Below are 20,126 nucleotides of genomic sequence, written 5' to 3'. Positions count from 1 at the left end.
ATGTCTCTTTCTCATTCCTGGTCAAACTCCTTATTGATTCCAGTCTCTATTTCTCTGTCCTCCCTCCCTCTCTAGCTATGCGTTGTTCGAACGGACCTCACGGCTCCAATTTTCCCGACGAGTTGCAGGTTTCCCGATGTGTTTTTTGGCCAACCCTCATTAAATTGGATGAAGTTAGCATCACCAAAAAATTCATCACCATCCCTGAACCGAGATCTTAGCTTTGCATGCTCGAATTTGTCATGGATTTGAAGAAGCCCAAACAGGTTGAGACTTCCAGGCCATTTTCAGGCCACATTCGACCACATTTTGGCCTCGATTCAAGTAAAATCATAATCTTGTCACTCCCAGCTTCAATTTGGTATATTTTATATGAAAGTTGGTTGTGAAATGGATCTGAAAGCGAGTCGGGAAGTTAATGATTGATCTAGATGATTGGCGATGACGAGGAGTCTATCGAGAGTGGTCGTTGAGCATGACAAGGACGATAAATAGAGGATAGTCTTAGCTAGTCCCATGGTTATTGGGGGGTCTCACTAAGACCTCTTAGTGAAGGGTTTTGTCTATACTAGTCCCCTTTAGTCTCATTAATGTTAGTCCCAGCATGGAACAAACACAGTATTGGACTAATAGCTAGTCCAGTCCAGTCCAGTCCGAGTTAGTGAGGGCAAACAAACGCCCCCTAAAAGATTAAGCTACTCCCCATATATCAATTATTTTGGTTATATCAGTTATTACGATTTACTCTTAGGTGTTGGTATTTCTAGGGTTTGTTCACGACAAGACGTGCCATGAATAATTGCTAATTGCATTTGCTCCAAATTTGTACATATTATAGCATGACTTGGAGATGAATAACCAAACTATTGTTTAGCTAGCTAACTTAGCATCAAGTTTAAAGTAACATAGAACAATATTATATTATTTAAATTACGAAATTAAAGAAAGAAAGAAAGAAAGAAAAAGAAAGTCTTCAACATGCAAGACCAAAAAGCTACTAGATGTTACCCTCGAATCTTTACGTAGACCAACAACGTGATGCAGAGCTACGTAGCTACTACCAATCTTTTTGAAAAAGGCAAAAACAAGTGCCTCAAGTTCAATACATAAATATTCTTCAATACAAATATTTACACGAAGCGCCAAGCCCGATAGAGCATGCATGGTGATAAAGCTAAAAGGCCAAACAAATATCGCCGGAGAAATATTTGCATACATTCGGCTCCTTGCAGCATCTCTCTCATATGTAGACATGATTACGTGCTGCTCTCAGTACTTACAAAGCTACTAAAAAGAAAGTCTCCCCCGATCGACAACGGGAACCCAAAAGTAAAGTAAAACCCAAAAGACAATTTAACCATCATTTTCAGTGACACACTGAGCATGCATGCAGCCTAATGTACCCCACAAAACCATACAACTTTTTGACCTTTCCTCTAATTAATCTTCATTAAGCTTATTAATGATGATCATTTTGCTAATTTCGGGATTTTTTTTATAAATGGATTAGACGTGGAAATATTTAATAATTATTGTGAGCACTGCGTCTGCATGGCAATCAAAATCCGGTATAAATCCGAAAGTCTTGCACGTAGTGCTAAGGACTCGGATGTCATCCGGTTATTTTCTCTCCATAATACGTGACACTTTTGAGCAACCAGCCCCAAACGATTCTTCAGCTCCTGGTTCTCTATTTTCAACCGGTCCACGTCGCTCGTCAGGTCCTCTAAACGCCTCTTCTTTCTCCACCTGGACCGCCGGGCTGACTCGCGGTTTGACATCATCCGCCTACGCTTTCTCTCGTCAACTGTATCGACCTCCCGGTTCGACCCCTCTGAGCTTGGGGAGGCCGAGTTCCCAGCTTGAAGCAAGGACAGTAGCTCCTGAATCTCGGCTGTTGTGAGCACGGTTTCTTGAACCGGACACTCGAAGTGGCCCATGTGGGACGGTTCATGGATGAAGGACATGGCTGAAGAACTCATCATCATTTGAGTGAAGGGGAGGGGAGGAGGGAAGGAGGAGAAAAGGGAAGGAACGAAGAGGAGAGGTTGAGTATTTATAATCGAAGGAAAGGATACACATGGGATCCACCCTATGCAAAAGTTTTGGAGGAGTGAGGGTAATTTTGTCCAAGAAAAGTATGTGTTAACAAAGAACTAATATATTTTTATTTTAAATTAAATAATATTTAGGGTTGATGTAGTGCCATTACGTGCACAACTTTTGTGTAAAGGGGAATGGTAATGGTGGTGTGTGGCCATAGGGTTTCTGCTTATTTGTTCAGGTGGGCTCCAACACAATGTTAGCTTTAGCTTAATCACGAAGAATCAAACAAAAATGTGTAAACAAACAACAGATTATCTGAAAGTTTAGCCGAGAAATTACGCAGAAGACGTATGGAATACGCAATTGAGAAGGTGATGATTTGATTCTCTCAATATACTTACGTGTGTGTGAAAATTTCTTAAAAATATACACTCGAGTTATCTAAAATTGATATTTGTAAAAATCAATCAACATCTTCGATCGATCTCATGATAAATGTGAAGTATATGTGATCTTAGCGTTTAAAAGGCGGAACATTTCTAGAAAATCACATTTATAATAATATTTTGAGTAATGCTAAATAGACTAAAATTTTAAATTAAATTTGTAAACCAGATGATGTGTCACTAATAAGCAATCGGCATATTAATCGACACTTGATTAATAATTCAATTATCAATAATCATATCATTTGGTTTACATAATTTGATTTAAATATTTAGTCTCCCTAGCATTACCCTAATATTTTTCTTAACTTTGATCTCATTTAGGGTATATAAGCCTTTTTGACCTCCGTTTTTAGGTTGTGTCAGATTTTGCTCCTAAAGTGATTAACCAATCTAAGACTAGAATCCTAATGTTTAAGCTTTAAATGGGGATGCTATTCTACAACTAAAACCAATCAATATTGTCGATATGATCAAATCAAAAGAAAATTGAGTATAGAGATAAATTTTTTCAACATAATTGTTCTTTTAACGTCATATTCAGATAATGACTAGTGCATATGTAATCCTAATTAATCGTAATACCTATGTGAGATGCATTAGTAAGCCTTTTTAAGAATATTTCATTTCGAAAAGATCGCATAACTCAAGTGGTTAATACCGTTTAATTTTGCACGTAAAGTCGTGTGTTCAAACCCCTCATTCTCCATTTATCACCTGTATCTGAAAAGCATACCTCGGTTGTCACATTATTCCTTGTTCCTAGAACATGGCGTTTCTAATAGAATACTCACATACATTAGGAATTATGCAAAAGGAATCGAGGCAGTTTTCTTAGTTAGCATTCTTGGACGTTTTCTCAGTTGGCCGTTTGGGAAAAAGGGTTCGTCTCTGATCAATCAATCCAAAACAAAATAAAAGTGGAGCCTAACATGCACACGTTCTCTGATGCGTTTTGAGCTTTAAAAAACCTGTAAAAATACAAATCAATGAAATATTAACTATTAAAGCTTAATTACTGATCAGGTTTGTCTCCCCTCTCACTTTTAATCTGCCTCATTAAAATCGGCAAATCCACAGTAGGGTTCATGTGCTGTGCTGCAGAGTTATTGGAAAAGTATTAACCTGGTCGATTCCCTCTATTTTTTAGGAAATTGTTATTGGCATTCCAAAAATCTCACTCTACACTCCAAACTTTTTATATTTAGAAAGAAAAATACACTTGTGAGGAGTGTAGAATGAGATTTTTGTAGTGCCAATAATACTTTACATTTTTTAAACTGTGTTTATTATATAATTCTGCTACGGTTTGTCTTTTTTCGAATGTTAATTAATCTTGGAATCCCAGTTTACTACAAGGGACCAACATGAGCATCATGTTTCATAGGATTCAGCACCGTATATCATCATTTTTCGATAGCTCAGTATTACTATATGGTGATATTCCTCTTCATTTGGAAGTGAGAGGTCTTAGATTCGAATCTTGTGGATGACGAATTCAATACCAATTAGGCTGCTTATTGTGTGGTTTAACCAAACTCTTTTTCTCTTAGTGTAAAAATATCGATGTACTCAAACCAAAAAAAAAATCGTAATCCATTTCTCTATCCACCTTCACCACTATGATCTGATTCCTGATTTCTCATACATTAAATTATAGATTTTAATGTGAAAATTTTATTTTATTCCGTGTGTTAGTAAACACATGAGAAGTCCCAAATGTAAACATTCAAGAACACTAGTGGATCCACATCCTTGTTTGCAATTTCCCTCACCCCCATTGATTCACACACATGAAAATATTCCCTGTACATCCTTACTTATTTTTGAATTATAAAAATATATATTTAATTAAGTAAAATGTAGAAAAAAGAAAAGTGTAGAAATGGTTTCCCTTTCTTTAATGTTATCCATGAAATATGACTGCTTTAACTAAATGCCTCACAAAGACTGGAATTTTGATCCTCTCCAGACCTGTCCGGAGCTAGGATTAGGAAATTTGCACCCTTGGTTTGTATGAGGTGGTGGGCTAATGGAATAAGTTAATCGGTACATTTGAATTCAATTTGAGTAGTACGAATTGCCTGGTCTTTCCGCATGATGAGATCCAGAGTGAATCTATGTCCCAAAGACTGAGCCAAGGGTAGGGAGGCAAGGACAACTCCACAAAGTGGCATGAGGACTCATGACGACCAAAAAGTTCTGGACCCGCCATTTTGGAGTCTCGGGAGGTATATGTGATTGGCACAAAAATATAGTACTTAAACCGTCCTAAAAGAATTGGAACCTAAAAAGCTAAAAAAGTCAAGACATCCCCCCCATCCTCTAAAGCATGATTACAAATCAAACTCTAGGCATACAAGAAACTCTTGCCATTCAGCAAGAACAAGTAGCGAATTCAAAGTGCTTCCACTCTCCAATATATTATATATATATATATATATATATATATATATATATAGCTAAAGCTTATTTTTCACTGAACCTGGAAAGTACATTGATAGTGAAGATGCCGCTTAGTCTTGTAAAAGAAATGAATGTTTTACAATACAATTTACAAACGGCCCTTAGCCGGCGGCACCACATGCACACACGAACAGCAAGACTCCCATCTACAGTTGGGGTACAATCTTTACATTTATCACAGGCAGTGAAATGTCTCTGCTTGTCTCATGTTTTCCTGTTGTCCATATAGACTCGTCTATGATATTCATTGCCTGCGAGAAGTATATATATGATGCTTACAACGTCACTGGAGGAGTACCCTGCATTTCACGAACGAGATGACTAAAATTTAGTCGTGGAAGGAGTGATCAACTGCGGGTTTTATTTTTCTGTTTTTGTTTCAATACTTATTTACACAAGTTACGATTACCCAAAAATATTCAGTAGCAACCGGGAACAACAAACTCACCTTAAAGAGAAGATCATATGCAATCTGTTCCCAGGGTAATGAAATGGACATTAAGCAGCATTTGAGAGGTACCATCTCATCATCAAAACTATGGGTAGAAGAAGCAGCTGCATAGGCATTCTTCGCAGCCACAGACGCAACAGAAGCTGCTTTACGAACAATGGAGCCAATTCCAAATCCTCTTTTGGATATAACTGGTGAAAAAGGACCCAGATCTTGTTGGCTTTGATCTGATAACATAACATCGACTTTCAGTATTTGACACAAATGATCTCATCATAGGGTCAATTATTTGATAATAGTAACACCTTTGTCACAAAACAAAAGCAAGCATGAATAACAATCTCACATGAAACTAGATGAACTTTGCATGAAAGATAACGATAATCATACGAATTTCCTACTGTCAGGTATAACTTTCTTTAGACCTTTCAAATCTATAATCACTTAAGAAGTGCGGGTCACATGATAATCAATCTCCATCTGAACTATTATGAATACACAAAATTTAGGAAAACAACTACTTCAACTTTATACCGTCACTAAATTTTAGAGAAAAAATTCCTTGCCTGCAACCCTAGAAACAGCTACTTCAACTTCCCCACGTCCTCCGGGACCTTTCATGTAAAGTTTGTCTGTTTTGCCAGGGGAATGACCAAGAAGGTTCCCAAATCGAGACTTGCCAGCTGCAAGAGAGACAGAGAGATGAGTGAATCAATATGCTGCACCAAATCCCCTTGTAAGATGCTGAGAGATGTATAAATGGCGTTCCCAAAATATTTAATGCATTGTTCAAAGATCAAAAAATATAGTGGTTGTGTGGGTGGAACCCAGTCTTAATGGATTTTGAAACAAACTGGTTTACAAGATAAGCGTGAATAAAAAAAAAAAGATCTAAATGAAACAACAGAAATTTAGTGAGTTTATCCAAATCAGCAATACTTTTACACATCACGTTCCAAAAACTCTGCATGTATACCACGAAATGAAAACCTTTTATACTCCAACCAACTTAGACCAGATAACATATGAAGTCATCCAACAGTTGCAGGGGAAATGAAAACTGTATCTAATGGCACAACAACATAAAGTTATTTGTAGGAAATCTTACCATCATATGCGTCTCGAACCATTTGATAGCTGACGAATCCTGAAAAAAGAGTCAGCTGCAATCATGACACCAGAAAATCAGAATGTTTACAGAGTATTCCTTGAAGCAAAAGCATGCGGGGGACATTCACCTATCTCATCTCTAATTGTAGTTCTGGCATGTGAAACAGAGATTTAGAAAGAAACCTTTGTATTTTTCATCTTTGCGGAGTTAGTCTCAACCCTCAGAGAGGAACTATCACTAGAACTGCAATCATTAGACTCCTTTTCCCTCGGAAATGCTGCCCCATCGTGTGCATTGAGAATTACGCAGTAGCAATGGTCTGTTTCAGTCAAGACCTGGAAAAACAGAAAATAAAATCATTTCTTAGTTCTTACAAAATTGTAAATTGTAGATGAGTCAGAAAGCAAACTGAAAGTCTTGCACAAAAGGTTGGTTAAAGTCTGAAAATGTGAGATTTGGAAAAACGAAAGATCATTATCAAATTAACAGAAAAGTGACAATAACAGAAAAGTCTCAAAACAAGCAGGTTTTTCAAACTGACTAATAACAGAAAAGTGACGATCAAAAGCATGATCAAGCATTTAACTGTTGTGGCAACAACATTATCAAATTAACAACAGAAGGTCATTTGTAAATGATCTCATCACATAAAAGGTCTTTTACCACAGCATCAAAAGTGGAGTCGAAGTCATCGATTGCAAAACAAATATCTGGATAAGCAGGTGTTGTCTCCACTTCCTAGATAAATGTCAGCGATAGTGTTATATTAAGGGGATCCAATAACATGATTCAGTGATATCACGTTTTATCAGAAAGTACCTAAACTTGCCTTTTTTGAGTCCAACTGAAAATTGACACGGCTTGGAGATGCATAAAGAGTCTTTACAACCTGCAGAGATACCACAAGTCGTAAGGAAAACTGAGACTGCAACCAGAGATATGCACAGTGTGCAAACTGTATCGCAATTTTCCCGTAATAAATACGGAAAGAAGAAGATCGGTAAGACATACATCTAACACAGAAATTTAAGGTTGTGCATACCTTATATATTGGAGATAATGGTATACCTTGCTCAGCTTGATGATTCCGGAGGTCCTGATGACTGAATTTCAACCGTTAATTTAACTTCTACCATTGATCAAGTGAAAACTAAAGCACTATTCGAATAGAAGTCTGAAAGATATTTTTTTTAAGTAAAATCATTGTTCCCTTTTTTTTCTAAGATTCTGGGATAACTGAACTGCAAAGTTATGATCGCTAAACATCTAAGCTCAATCTCCTTACTTAATTAACAACACGGAAACACGCTTAATAAGAAAAGGCGGTGTGTGCAACTCACAGAACTGAAACATTATTAAAACATTATGCACACAAACACTAAACACAAGAACAAATTACCTGCAAATAGCCACTGTTACAGTAAAAGAAGTGTGAGCAATCAAGTTCAAGTAAAACGACCGCCTCCAATCCACATCCACATTACTTTCCCCGATCAAGTCATCCAACTGTTTGAAAAAATTTAACACATTTATGAATTCCATTCCATCAACAATCTCTTAAATTTGACAACACAAAAACCCGAAAAATCGATTTCCAAACCCCTTTTTTTTTTTTACCTTAGGTGCCCACCTGCGTACGAAGTACGGAGAAACACCTTCCTTGCCGTCATTGAATCCATAACCATAAGAGCTCTGCTCCCAAAAAATGCAATAACATAACAAACGAAACTATAAAATTATCAAAATTTAAGCAAAAATAAAAACAAATAAATAAAAAGGTACCAATTTTCTGACGAAGAAAACGAGATCATCGTCCTGACGTCCTCTGGAATCTTTACCGCGAACGAAGTACAAATCCAACATGTCGTGCCAGAATCTGTGGTCCAATTCGACATCGGAAGTGTCGTCCTCGTCCGCGACGATCACTGTTTTCCCCAATAAGCTCGAGTGCTTCTTCACCATACTCAGCAATTCGAACCTACCCAAAAGAAAAAGAACAAAATTTTACCATCAGAAACTCCAATCCAACCCATTTTCCCGAGAAACAAACAGAAAATAGAAAATTTGAAGATGTGGGTTTTACCTGGACGGGGTGTCTTCTCCATGTCCGAGCATTTCGATTGGAAGCATTTGGTTTTGCTTCTCTGGTTTGGTTTTATGAGGGGTGATTGGAGAAATTGGGGAAGGAATGTCGGAGGTGGTGGTTATGGCGGTCACGAGTTATGGTGAGTTCATTCGGTGATCTGCTGCCGCTCTCTGTAAGTGTTTCGTTGTGTTCCACCTGACAGTCTGACAGGGACGACTCGCGTGACTTTGGACCCGGAGAAATTTCAAGTTTCTTATAATTTTTAATTTATGGATAATATTACGTGGAATACTAACATCAAGGTCGTTGTAGTATAGTGGTAAGTATTCCCGCCTGTCACGCGGGTGACCCGGGTTCGATCCCCGGCAACGGCGATTTTATTTTATTTTATTTTTATCTTTTTGGGCCTGCTTCTTATGAATTGGACTGATTAACTTTGGGCCAAAAAATTCGAATCCAGTACAGACTTTTTTACGATGGGTTTAGAACAATGCATGAAGTTAAGCCTTCAAATTTTTTGTTCTTCTAAATGGTGAGATAGGCTTAGAGCTAAAATGTGTCGGGTGGATGATTTTCGTTAGCTACTATTTTTGTCCCAAACTCCTTAAAGAGTCTTGAGCCAGAGCTAGGTCTAGTTTGGCCTCACAACTGCAACGGGTATGGCTGATTGGATGTGCTAGAAAGCTTTTCTTTGCAATCTAAGGCTAGATATTTGTCTAGCCTAGGCTAAAAATCCTTCGTTAAATATGCTTTTAGACCTACTCCAACTATGGGTTATTTGCCAAATTTTCCCCCAAAATCACCCCCCCAAAACACCACCCAACCGAAGCTAAAACATTGGGCTAAAAGCCAAATGCTAAACCTGGGCCAAATTCCCCGCCCCCAATCCGCGTGGACTTGCTTGAAACTGGGCCACTCTCAGCCCATCCACTCGTGGACGCGCCCAACAGGCTTGCTTCAAATCTGCTCCCGATAGAGTGGGGGCCCACTGTCAGGGCCTTGTCGGCCACTTCCCCCGAGCATAACGGCTCTTTTCCCCATCTGACGACCATCATTTAAGGACCGTTGGTTGATCCAACGGTCCAGATTCAAATTTCATTTTTAAAAAATATGTTATTTTAAAATACATTGAATCCAACGGCTGAGATCGAATATAATCAAATCTAATGGTAAAAAAAAAAAAAAAGATCTAACGGCCCAAAATTCAACGGCTAAAATAATTAAAAAAATATATTTAACTCAAAATTCACCCAAAAACTCTATAAATACCTATGTATTTGTTCAAACATCCACACAAAATTCAATTTTCTCCTAAAATTCTTCCAATTTATCTTTCTACCATTTCTTTCCATTTCCAAATTGTTCAACATGGCAAGAGAGTATATTAGAGGTCGTAATTGGACCTATGAGGAAGATGTTGCTTTATGCTTGGCATGAGTTTCTGTTAGTGAAGATGGTGCGATTGGTACAAATCAAAATAAAAAAGTTTTGTGGGATAAAATCATTGCAAAGTTTCAAGAAAACTGCAATGGTGGCGGGCGGGATGGTGGTGGTGTTTATAATCAGTGGAAGACTATCAACAAAGCATGCACTTTATGGAAGGGAAGCTTGGAGGAAGCCGTGGTTGGTATGCCTAGTGGAAGGAGCACCATAGAAATTATGAGTTTTGTTCTTGATATTTTATTTGTCATGTGCATAATATTAGTTTGCAACTAATTATTTTTATGTATTTTTTGCATAGGGTGACAAAACAATGGAAATTTACAAGACAAAAGTAACACCAAAAAATCAAGTTTTTAAGTCGCAACATGCTTGGGACGTCCTCAAGGATTGTCCGAGGTGGGGAACTGATGCGGACCAACAATTGGGAAGACTATTTCAATGTGAAGCTACACAAACAAATGCCGGAGATGAAGGTGTTTATGAAATGACCCCATCTCCTTCTTTTGCAAGGTCCCCGGGAAGAGATAAGCAAAAGGAAGCAAAGAGAAAAGGGAAGTTCCAAGATCCGATGAGTGGACACTTTGCTACCGGAATTGCAAAATTGAACGAAACTCATAGCGCTCACCAAGAAGAAACAGCCCGAATGTGTTTGTAAATGAAGGCAATCTCAGATAAGGAGCAAGATAGGTTTGAAATTAATTTGAGGATGGAGGACCTCATCAAATACACTCTAGAGAGGAGGAAGTTCTTACGTGGTAAGCAAAGGGAAATTTTGCGAAAGTCTGCCTCAAGGAGTATGTTTCAAGATGATGAATCCTCTGAACCCTATATCCCAATTCAATCACGAAGTCCATCACCAAGTGAAGATGATGGATATGATTATTAAGTTTATGTAGTGTATGAATTATGTGCTTTATTAATTAAATTTATTAATTGTCGTTTGTATTTAAGTTTATATAGTTTATTAATTATGTGGTTTATGAATTATCGGTTGCATTAAGTTTATGTGGTTTATTAATTATTGTTTCTATTAATCTAGATGCCTTCAATAATTATTGTACTTATTATTCCACACTGTGATGTAGAATAGATGTCTTTAATAATTCAACCATCATTCAATAATTTATCCAACGTAGTAGACAAAATATTTTGCACAAGAAAACACTTAAATTTATTACTAGAAAATAACAACATAGTACACTTAAAATTATTGCATAAATGCTTAACCAACATCATCAACGTTCACCTTCTCAGCGCCATACATGCTCAACCAAATCCTTACGGAGTGTCATGATATTGAGGAGCTTGAATTCTATTTAAATGTCTCATATACTCACTCAAGGTGACCCTATCCTGTCGGGTCTCATATGTGGTTGGAGTGAGATATTCAACATCTCTTGCAATAGCTCTCGCATGTGTTGGTTGGTCATCATCCACATCTTCGTCTGAATCTTCTTCAATTTCGATGTACTCATCTTCCACAATCATGTTGTGCAAAATTATGCACGTCATCATGATTGAATGGAGATCTTTGGTCTGCCAAAATCGTGCAGGCCCTCTAACAATGGCCCATCGAGTTTGTAGGATCCCGAACGCTCTCTCCACATCCTTCCTGTAAGACTCTTGCCTATGCGAAAATAATTTCTTATTTGCATTATCGGGGTGAGAAAAACTTTTGACAAAGGTAGACCAACTAGGATAAATACCATCAATTAGTTAGTAACCTAGCTCATACCTATTACCATTTACCTTGTACCGAAATTCTGGTGCCCATCCATTGTTAACATCATCGAACAAAGGAGAAGACCAAAGGACGTTGATATTGTTGTTTGATCCTGGAGCATCGAAGAAAGCATGCCAAATCCATGTGCCGTAAGATGCCACAACCTCGAGCACGATGGTTGGCTTGTTATGACGGCCCTTGAATTGGCCAGCCCAAGTAGTAGGACAATTTTTCCACTCCCAATGCATACAATCGAGACTTCCTATCATGCCAATGAAGCCTCTTTTGTCTGCCTTTTGTAGAAGCCTCTTCAAGTCTTCACATTTTGGCTTGCGAAGGTATGTGGCTCCATATATGGCTTGAATTGCTTGACAGAAGCGCTTCAGGTTCTCAATAGCAGTACTCTCTGCAAGTTGGCAATACTCGTCAATTGAGTATGCATATCACCCATTAGCTAGCATGTGAAAAGCAGATTTGAGCTTCTGATGAGGTGATAGACTTTGTCAGCATGCGGCATCTATCTTCCTTGCAAAGTACTGGTCATGATTGACAACTACGTTCAAGATGCTTTCAAAAAGCTCTCACCTCATCTGAAACCTCCTTCGAAAATCATGAGCAGGAAATCTCGGACGCTCATTGAAATAATTTTTCATCATTTGGTCATGACACTCTTCTCTATCATGCTGCATAAATGAACGCCCCGTGACAGAACCACGATGGCTAGATTCGCCATCGTACTCATATTGCATAAACGAGTTTACAAGTTCAGCTTCAGTGTTAATCAATTATGCATCATCAATCTCAATCCTTGCTTGGTATTGTGCCATCTGCATTGCCATGCTATGCCTTATTCTATCACCCATTGATGAGATATTGAGGATTTTTAAGAAACAAAAACTCTTTGAAAGTTGAAAGATTGGTGAATATAGAGGATGATTGAAGGTTGAAAGGTTGTGTGATCAACTAATATTGGACATATGTTTATATAGAGGATGATTGATGAAAGTTGAACGGTTGGTGAAAGTTGAAAGTTTGGTGTTGAACGGTTGGTAAATTGAAAGTTTGGTGAAAGTTGAAAGATCGGTGAAAGTTGAAGGCTTGCTTTGTAGAAAATTTAGTGATTTTTCAATATTTATCGGAATTTAAATATTTTTAGATTAAAATGTTCATAAAATTAATTTACGGTAGTCTACATATTTATTTTTTATATTTTAAATTAATTTAAGAAAAAAATTAGCCTAAGTTCATTATTTAATAATCTTGAGCTAAAATTTTAGGTCAGAAGGGTTGGAGCAGAAAAGTTGTTTCTGGGCTAAAAGCTAAATTTTCCGGGTTAAAAAATTTAGCTTTTAGCCCAAGGGTTGGAGATGGTCTTAGTGGCATAAAACCAATCTCAACTATCTATAGTTTTCTTGTTATTATAGCCATAGAGTATTCCTTGTAATTAAATACATAATTTTTGGGAATTTTAACGAAAAGCTCCGATACTATTTACTTTAACGAAAAACCATATTTTTACACTAAAAAGACAATCTTGGTACTATTTACTTTACCTTTTATTTTGTCTTTATCATTAAAACTTAAAGTTTTCAAACTATTTTCATTAGTTTTCTTATAATTTTTTCCATTGAAAGAAAAATATCATAATTTTATGGCCTAAAACCTTTTATGAGTCCTCTCAATTCGACCACATGTTCTTCTATACAACCATTTGGATGTGACCCTTCTCTCACACACTAAGATCCTTTTTTCGATACGTGGGCTCAGCTTATATGTTGTCGTAGAACCACCTCTTCAGCTCATCAAACCTTTGAATTTGTCTGATTTCAAACTCTATAACCACTCGCTTTATCACTTGCAATTTTTCTTTGTGTCCCACTTTACCTCTTATATTATATTGTCTCATATGAGTAGATGCAATCTTCCTCAATATCTTACTTTACCTTATTTTGTCAATTAAGTTTAAAAGAGTCGTTAATTGTGCTAACATCGTATAAACAATTTAGTCATTTCAACTATGTTAGTAAGACTCATGATTGCAGAGATGTAGGTTAACTCAAACTAGAGTTTGATTTCTCCAAATTAAAAAAAATAACGAAGATGAGAGCAATAGAGGTACATATTCTCCCTAAGAATCTTTGCAAAAGAATTCGAAAACATTGAAATTGATTCATAAATCTTGAAATTCAAGCTTCTCTTGTATATCTACCTTTTTTCTTATATTTTTCTCTTGATCTGGATAAATCAAACCGTAGCTTGAGTTTAACCCACCTACCATAGTTTGAGTTTAACCCATGGGTCCACTAACATGACATGTTACAAGCCATACAACCAACATTGTTGGAAAGACTAAATTGTCCATGCCACGTCAAAACGATTAATGACTCTCTAACTTATTTGATAAAATAGGATGAAGTGGGAAAATAAGGAATAGTACATGTGGTAAAGTGAGACGATATAGTATGTAAGGCATAAAGTGGTATACGAATGAAGAGTTCTGGACCTCAAGTGGTAAAGTGTGACAATATAGAGGGTAGAGAATAAAGTGAAATTTGGTGAAGAATACATGTGTCATAGCTAAAAATAAACCTATTAATTTAGTGGTTTGGTCTCTGTTTGGGATATGAATATATTCGGATCAAATAAATAAATTTGATAGTTATACGAACAATTTACAATTCGTGACACCCAAGAATCCCCACAATCGTAGACGTAAGCCGCACAGACATGAAAGTACCCGCTCTAATGCTTAGATAGTGGCACCTAAAAAGAAGAGTATAATGGATTGAGATGATCAACTTGGCACTTAAAAAAAAACAATTAGCGACACTAATTATGTTGTTAGACGTGACCCTTCACCATAAAAAGAAATTGGGTCATTGTCTTTGCTTAATATTCCTTGTTTACTACTGCATTAAACTTGTTAAAGGTACATAGGCATTTTTTGGTAGCTATTGGAAGAACAAAGGTGGAGTAACTCTTCTTGGTGTACTGCTCTTGTTAAGCTTTTGTGATTTAAGAGATAACTTATCTTGTTAGTTGTTACCATTCTGTGAAAATTTTTACTATGTTCGAATTTCAAATAAATGACAATTTTTCGCTGTTAATTATTAATTATTGGATATATTCTTGACCAAAAATTTAACAACTAAGGACTCTAATATAAGATACTCCTAAACATGTAGAACTGTAGATAGTTATAAATCTCCCATGCTTTGGATTCCTTGGTCTTGATATATTGTACATGCTCAAGGGGAAAAGAGGGAACAAAAAAGTAAAAAACGAAAAACTTGGGGCAATGAAACAACATGATTATAAATGAAATGACAGCATATTCAAAATCATGGAGAAAATAGCGCTTAAAGTGGCTTTGCTTTCTTGTTGGCTTTGCTTTCTTGTACATTTCTTTCTGCCATGAATTTTAATAATAATTAGGAAATCCTTAAATTCATTTAAAGTAAATTAAAACGACAATTTCAAGGTTCCTGCAGGCTTGAACCTTGGCAGCAGCAGGCTAGGTGAAAAAAACAGCATATTCTACGACTAAATTAATAATTTGTATAAGATTAACAGTCCAAAGTTTGATCACATATATGCAGATATTCATCACATAAGTCAAAACCAGTAAATAATTAAAATATGATTAGCACCATTAATTTCCAGTCTTTAATCCCAAAACCATGACCAGCAAACTTTCACAACTGTAAATCAAAGACACCACATTTGATTTCACTTACCAAAAGAGAAGAGATAGAGATAGGGATAGAGAACATTTGATCTGCTTGTTACATATATAGTTGAGATAACTTAGTCCTCAATCGGTCAATATGGTGCTGGTCCAGTAGTACTAGTACGTACACTTCTTTCCTTTGCCTGTTCTTCTCCTGGTGGTGGAGTGATCAGCAACATCATGCCGGAAATTCCCGTCGTTAAAAATCAACGGCAAGTCGTTACAGTCATCGCCGTCTTCTTGAGTGACGATACGGATGCAAGAGCACCTCTCTAAGGATGCGAAGAAAGCAGAACAGACACTGTGAATGAACCACATACCCACCCCATCAACCTTGCCACACCCGTGTGATGACCCTTGGCTCGACGATGACCGGACCTTGGGCTCGCTGGAAGAACTACTTGACCGGAAACTGAAGAAGCTGGAGCATGTGGTGGCCATGGAGTTGGAGGTTGAATTAAGTTTCGGTGGCTAGCCACATTGTGAGAGATATGTTGAGAAAGCTAGGCTTTAAGCATTTTCTTAAGGGACCTTTATTAGGCTTGTCAATGATTTTAAACTAAATTCCAACATATGCCCTTTCAAAGTTACAGAATTACGAATTTGTACTACTTTAGATTGAATAGATTTTTTTTTATCGAACTTTAGATTAAATAGTTTAATCATGTGACGTTTGCTATGTTGATTCGCGTTACTGTCTTTTTTTGACCTGTTGGCCGTCTACGACTACTGCAAAAATACCATAAAAATAAATAAAGTAAAAATCACAGACTTAAGACGAAAACATCAATTATGGTTAATCCATGAATAATCATACCAAAGCATATGATGTGATCTTCCTTCATTAGTAAGCTAACCAACACTAGTATTGGTTCTAATTGCTAATAATTAATGAGAATATATTGTTGACTACCTTTTAAGAATGACATTATTCGATTTAAAGAACAGAAGTACCAGTAAACTATTTAAGAGGAAAAATTACTTGACCTAATGTGTGTGTCTGCAGTGTGTTATGTTAGTTCAGAAAAACGTTATCAAAGATTAAGTTCTCACACCACTCTAGCTAGTTTACCTACCATGCCCAAGTCTTCTTTAGAAATTTTCCAAGCATTTATTTATATAGTAAATATACTCAAGAGAACATCATAGGAAAAGCAAAGCATATTTAGTACAAAATAATAATGAATATGCTTGATATAAATATACAGGATAGGAATAAATGAGGAGGCTGAGAATATATTAAAGAACGGAGGAAGATAATGATGAGACTTCAGTGCGTTTCATCATATCCATTACTGGGCTAGCTAGAAAGAGATCGATCAAAGACATTTCTTTAATACAGCAAGATTTATTTTCTTATAAGACAAACCCTAATAAAAGTTAACTTTCGAGGTATGAGTTGGGTACGTATGTGCTTCTGTGCATGCGCGCGCATGCTGGAGAGAGAGAGAGAGAGAGCAGAGAGGGTCATTGATTGAAAATGTTTCCTCGATAGACCAAACAAATGCATGGCAAAATTGCTTTGCACAATAGAATTGCTCCAGCAATTGGAAGATTTCTTAGTTGCTGATTGAACAGATAATAATAATTAGATTTTTTACAAGTGATAGCGTTAGTGAGTTAAACTATTAAATATTATGAGGAAGAGAGATATCGGTGGCATTGTAACCCTCAATAGGATGCATAAGTATTATTGTTTTTTAGCCATTGCGGTAAAGTACTATCTGCGATTAAAATTAGAAATTGATGTATGTGTGCATGAATGGGTGCCACTAAACAGTCTAGCATAGTCCAAAGATAGATTTTTGATGTCATCATTTCTATATAATAATGTGTTTATCTCTTTGAGGACTTATCATTAAATAGTTTAGTCAAGTCCAACAAAATATTTTTGAATGTCACAAATTATATACAATCATGTATCTATCTCTTTCAATACGAAATTATTATAATAAACAAGATAAACAAGTGTAATTGTATACAACTAGTAACATGGTAGGTTTTCTCGAGTTGAAGGTTTTAGGAGTGGCAATGGAAGCATAACAAGTAATTAAATACATGCATAAAAGTAATTAAATACATTTCTTCTCTTTATACAATTCACTTCTCTTCCTCTATGAAGGCCCAATTTTAGCAACCCTGCAGGTTTCATTTAATACAGTTTTTGGAATTTAAGCCCATTCTTTACACTGCAATGTTGTTTATTAAGTGATGTGACAAAAAATTTTCTAACCAATCATTCCCAAAGTACATGTAAAAATCTTGGTTTTATGGTTCGAGGAAGTGACCAAATATACATGTCATGCTGAAATACCCCCACTCTTCTGATTGATCAGAAATCAGAATGGCAAATCTGTCATGATCAGTTGATGACAATTTCAATACAAATGGTTGTATTTACACATATTTTTTTTATCTTTTACGCATTCCTATCATTTTTTTTTTATCTTTCACACAATACTTTCAAATTTTGATCGTTGAATAGAAAGAATTATAAAAGATCAAATGACATAAATTAACAAGATGTGTACACAAGAGTGTGGACATCATCACCCTTTCAACACAAGCCCTCTTTTTGGAAGATTCTTCGTTGTAATTTTCTTGCTTTCAGGAGCTTCAGAAAGATCATGAGAATTTTGGCATATTTTATGGGAAAAGAGATTCTCTCCGGATCCCTTCTATCTAATTCATCAAGTCCGGAGATCCGAACCATTGAAATTTGATCAAACGGCTAAATTTATTATAACTTTTAAAGTGGGCCCCTATTTGTAGTCGTTGGATCAAATTTCAATAATCCAGATCTCCAAACTTGATGAATTAGGAAGAAGGGATCCAGAGAGGACTCCGGATCCCTTTCCATTTTCTGCAGTCTGCATATCCAAATTTAGAGTTGTGGAAGGGACTTCCTTGTGTTTTGTTCCTCTAGCCAAGTCCCTAGTTTTGGAAGAATCCCACCGACACTGTACTTTCTACGTGATCACAAGGCATTATCACTTTAATCCAAGGATTATTCAATCATTAACATTATAAACTCTCAAGTTCGAATCACCTTATTACTCAAACCAAAAGCCCCGTGACTAATTCACTTAGTCATCACCAAAAACACACACTGACTGATTAAACATGTATTAGTCACAACACATCTTATTACTAGAAAATTAAACCAGATTCTCACTTTTAGTCACAACATTCTTTTAATTACAACGTATCTATCTTTTGTGTCAACCCTTATAATGACTAGTAATTATTTAGTCGCAACTACTCTTCATGAATTCATCTTATAGTAATTTTAGTCTCATCAGCCTTCTTAATTAAAACTCTTTCAGTCACAATTGCATCTATGACTAAAATCAAATACTAACAACTAGAAACTAACGACGGTGATTAAAAGTCCACTACTTCATATAAATATCTTCCATTCTATCATTCACACATGCCATTCCATCTTTGTGTGCAGTTTTAGGGACAAAAATATAGTCAAAGACATTAAGACATTGTATTTCACAAAACAAGAAGTTTTATGTTCTAGTTATCATCAAACACGACGTCTACAACAGGGTACCAAAGTAGTAGATATTTTATCAGAGAAACAACTAGTATCTAGACCCAAATCAGCACGCACGTTGCTGCCAACAAGTAACCAGTTGCATTTCCTGTAAAAACAAAGAATAAATTGTATAAATATTCAAATTTTATTCCTAGTTAGCATATAGATGTAAATACAAGACCAATAGCTGCATTTCCTTACTAATCTTACTAACCTTTGGGCTTCTTGTGGTTTTGCTTTGAGTGCAAGATTCACTGATTCGCACCCTTCCTATCCTACATGGCCTGCAACCAAGAATGGCACTGACGCCACAGAGAATGAATGGACTGAAGCTTATAGTATATAATTAAATTCTTGCTTATAGCTTAGGAATCATATCTGTTTTCACACATATCGCAAGGGAAATGAATCAATACTACTGTAGTAAAAGTATCAAGTTACACATTGTCTGTCGACGAAGAACAATTCTTACATCGTGTTTGTTCACCAAACATAAAAGATTCAATTTCCACGAATCATGAAACTTGTAGTATACCGTAAGATATTGCTTCGAATTACCAAAAACAACACAGCCTCAAAGAATTTGTAACAGAAAAAACAAAAGCACCAGTAGAAGATTGAAATTATAATCGGCTTAAGAGTGCGTACCACATTGAATCATTGTGTAGGAATAGAGATCAAATTATAACCAAAGTTTGAAAATGGCTATGCCAACAAATGTGTGAAATTAGAAGAAAAAAAGGCCGGATTTGGTGATTACATACCTCTAAAAATAATGTGATTTTAAACCCAGACAAATCTTCCAGAAGAAGAACCTGGCAAATGGAGGAAATGTTAAATTGCATTGCCAAGTATATATTCTAGAAGGAATTGAAGATAAGAAAACTTGTATGAAGGAATTGAACTTTGGCAGTTGAGTGAAAAACAAAGCAAAGGTATCTACAAAACACAATAGAACAAAGCATATTATGCAAAAGTATAACCTTTTAGGAAATATGTATCAAATCCTTAATTAGAGGTCGTTATTACTCTGTAAGTTGAACATCAAAGATGAAAGATAACTTGTGAACATTATTT

General features: G+C 36.2%; 3 protein-coding genes and 1 non-coding gene across 5 annotated transcripts; 1 reads left to right on the top strand and 3 right to left on the bottom strand.

Annotated features, from left to right (window-relative positions):
* Positions 1–1,472: 1,472 nt before the first annotated feature.
* Positions 1,473–2,024, bottom strand: LOC137716794 (basic leucine zipper 4-like). Its single transcript, XM_068456171.2, has one exon. It carries the CDS (start codon positions 1,986–1,988, stop codon positions 1,530–1,532), a length of 459 nt encoding a protein of 152 aa, XP_068312272.2. The 5' UTR covers positions 1,989–2,024; the 3' UTR covers positions 1,473–1,529.
* A 2,965-nt stretch (positions 2,025–4,989) lies between these two features.
* On the bottom strand, positions 4,990–8,825 carry LOC137717984 (uncharacterized). Of its 2 annotated transcripts, XM_088699235.1 has the most exons (12): positions 8,604–8,825; positions 8,303–8,498; positions 8,138–8,212; positions 7,920–8,026; positions 7,563–7,623; positions 7,346–7,409; positions 7,184–7,254; positions 6,703–6,855; positions 6,518–6,572; positions 5,976–6,092; positions 5,407–5,636; positions 4,990–5,257 (listed from the first exon to the last, which is right to left on the bottom strand). In XM_088699235.1, the coding sequence occupies exons 1-12, from the start codon at positions 8,648–8,650 to the stop codon at positions 5,234–5,236; spliced, it is 1,200 nt and encodes a 399-aa protein (XP_088555361.1). In that variant the 5' UTR covers positions 8,651–8,825; the 3' UTR covers positions 4,990–5,233. The 2 variants fall into 2 exon arrangements, with proteins under 2 accessions (XP_088555361.1, XP_068313614.1); XM_068457513.2 differs by lacking the exon at positions 7,184–7,254 and having other exon boundaries at positions 7,350–7,409.
* An 83-nt stretch (positions 8,826–8,908) lies between these two features.
* Positions 8,909–8,980, top strand: TRNAD-GUC (transfer RNA aspartic acid (anticodon GUC)). The gene has a single exon. It is a non-coding gene; the product is annotated as a tRNA-Asp (tRNA).
* A 6,417-nt stretch (positions 8,981–15,397) lies between these two features.
* On the bottom strand, positions 15,398–16,011 carry LOC148695260 (uncharacterized). Its single transcript, XM_088698379.1, has one exon. It carries the CDS (start codon positions 15,941–15,943, stop codon positions 15,620–15,622), a length of 324 nt encoding a protein of 107 aa, XP_088554505.1. The 5' UTR covers positions 15,944–16,011; the 3' UTR covers positions 15,398–15,619.
* Positions 16,012–20,126: the final 4,115 nt, after the last annotated feature.

Source organism: Pyrus communis, chromosome 8 (genome assembly GCF_041283825.1).
Source record: "Pyrus communis isolate YQ-2024b chromosome 8, ASM4128382v1, whole genome shotgun sequence".
NCBI classification, from domain to species: Eukaryota; Viridiplantae; Streptophyta; class Magnoliopsida; order Rosales; family Rosaceae; genus Pyrus; species Pyrus communis.
The sequence above is the reverse complement of the archived record's forward strand: the minus strand, read 5'-3'. Positions and strand labels throughout refer to the sequence as shown.

Excerpts from the sequence above, each read along its gene's own strand:
- LOC137717984 (XM_088699235.1), bottom strand. The coding sequence starts at position 8,650 with ATGCTTCCAATCGAAATGCTCGGACATGGAGAAGACACCCCGTCCAG. Across the intron at positions 8,213-8,302 it reads TTTTCTTCGTCAGAAAATTG|AGCTCTTATGGTTATGGATT; the intron begins GTACCTTTTTAT and ends TTTTGGGAGCAG. Across the intron at positions 6,093-6,517 it reads GGTTCGAGACGCATATGATG|CTGGCAAGTCTCGATTTGGG; the intron begins GTAAGATTTCCT and ends TCTCTCTTGCAG.
- LOC137716794 (XM_068456171.2), bottom strand. The coding sequence starts at position 1,988 with ATGATGATGAGTTCTTCAGCCATGTCCTTCATCCATGAACCGTCCCAC.
- LOC148695260 (XM_088698379.1), bottom strand. The coding sequence starts at position 15,943 with ATGGCCACCACATGCTCCAGCTTCTTCAGTTTCCGGTCAAGTAGTTCT.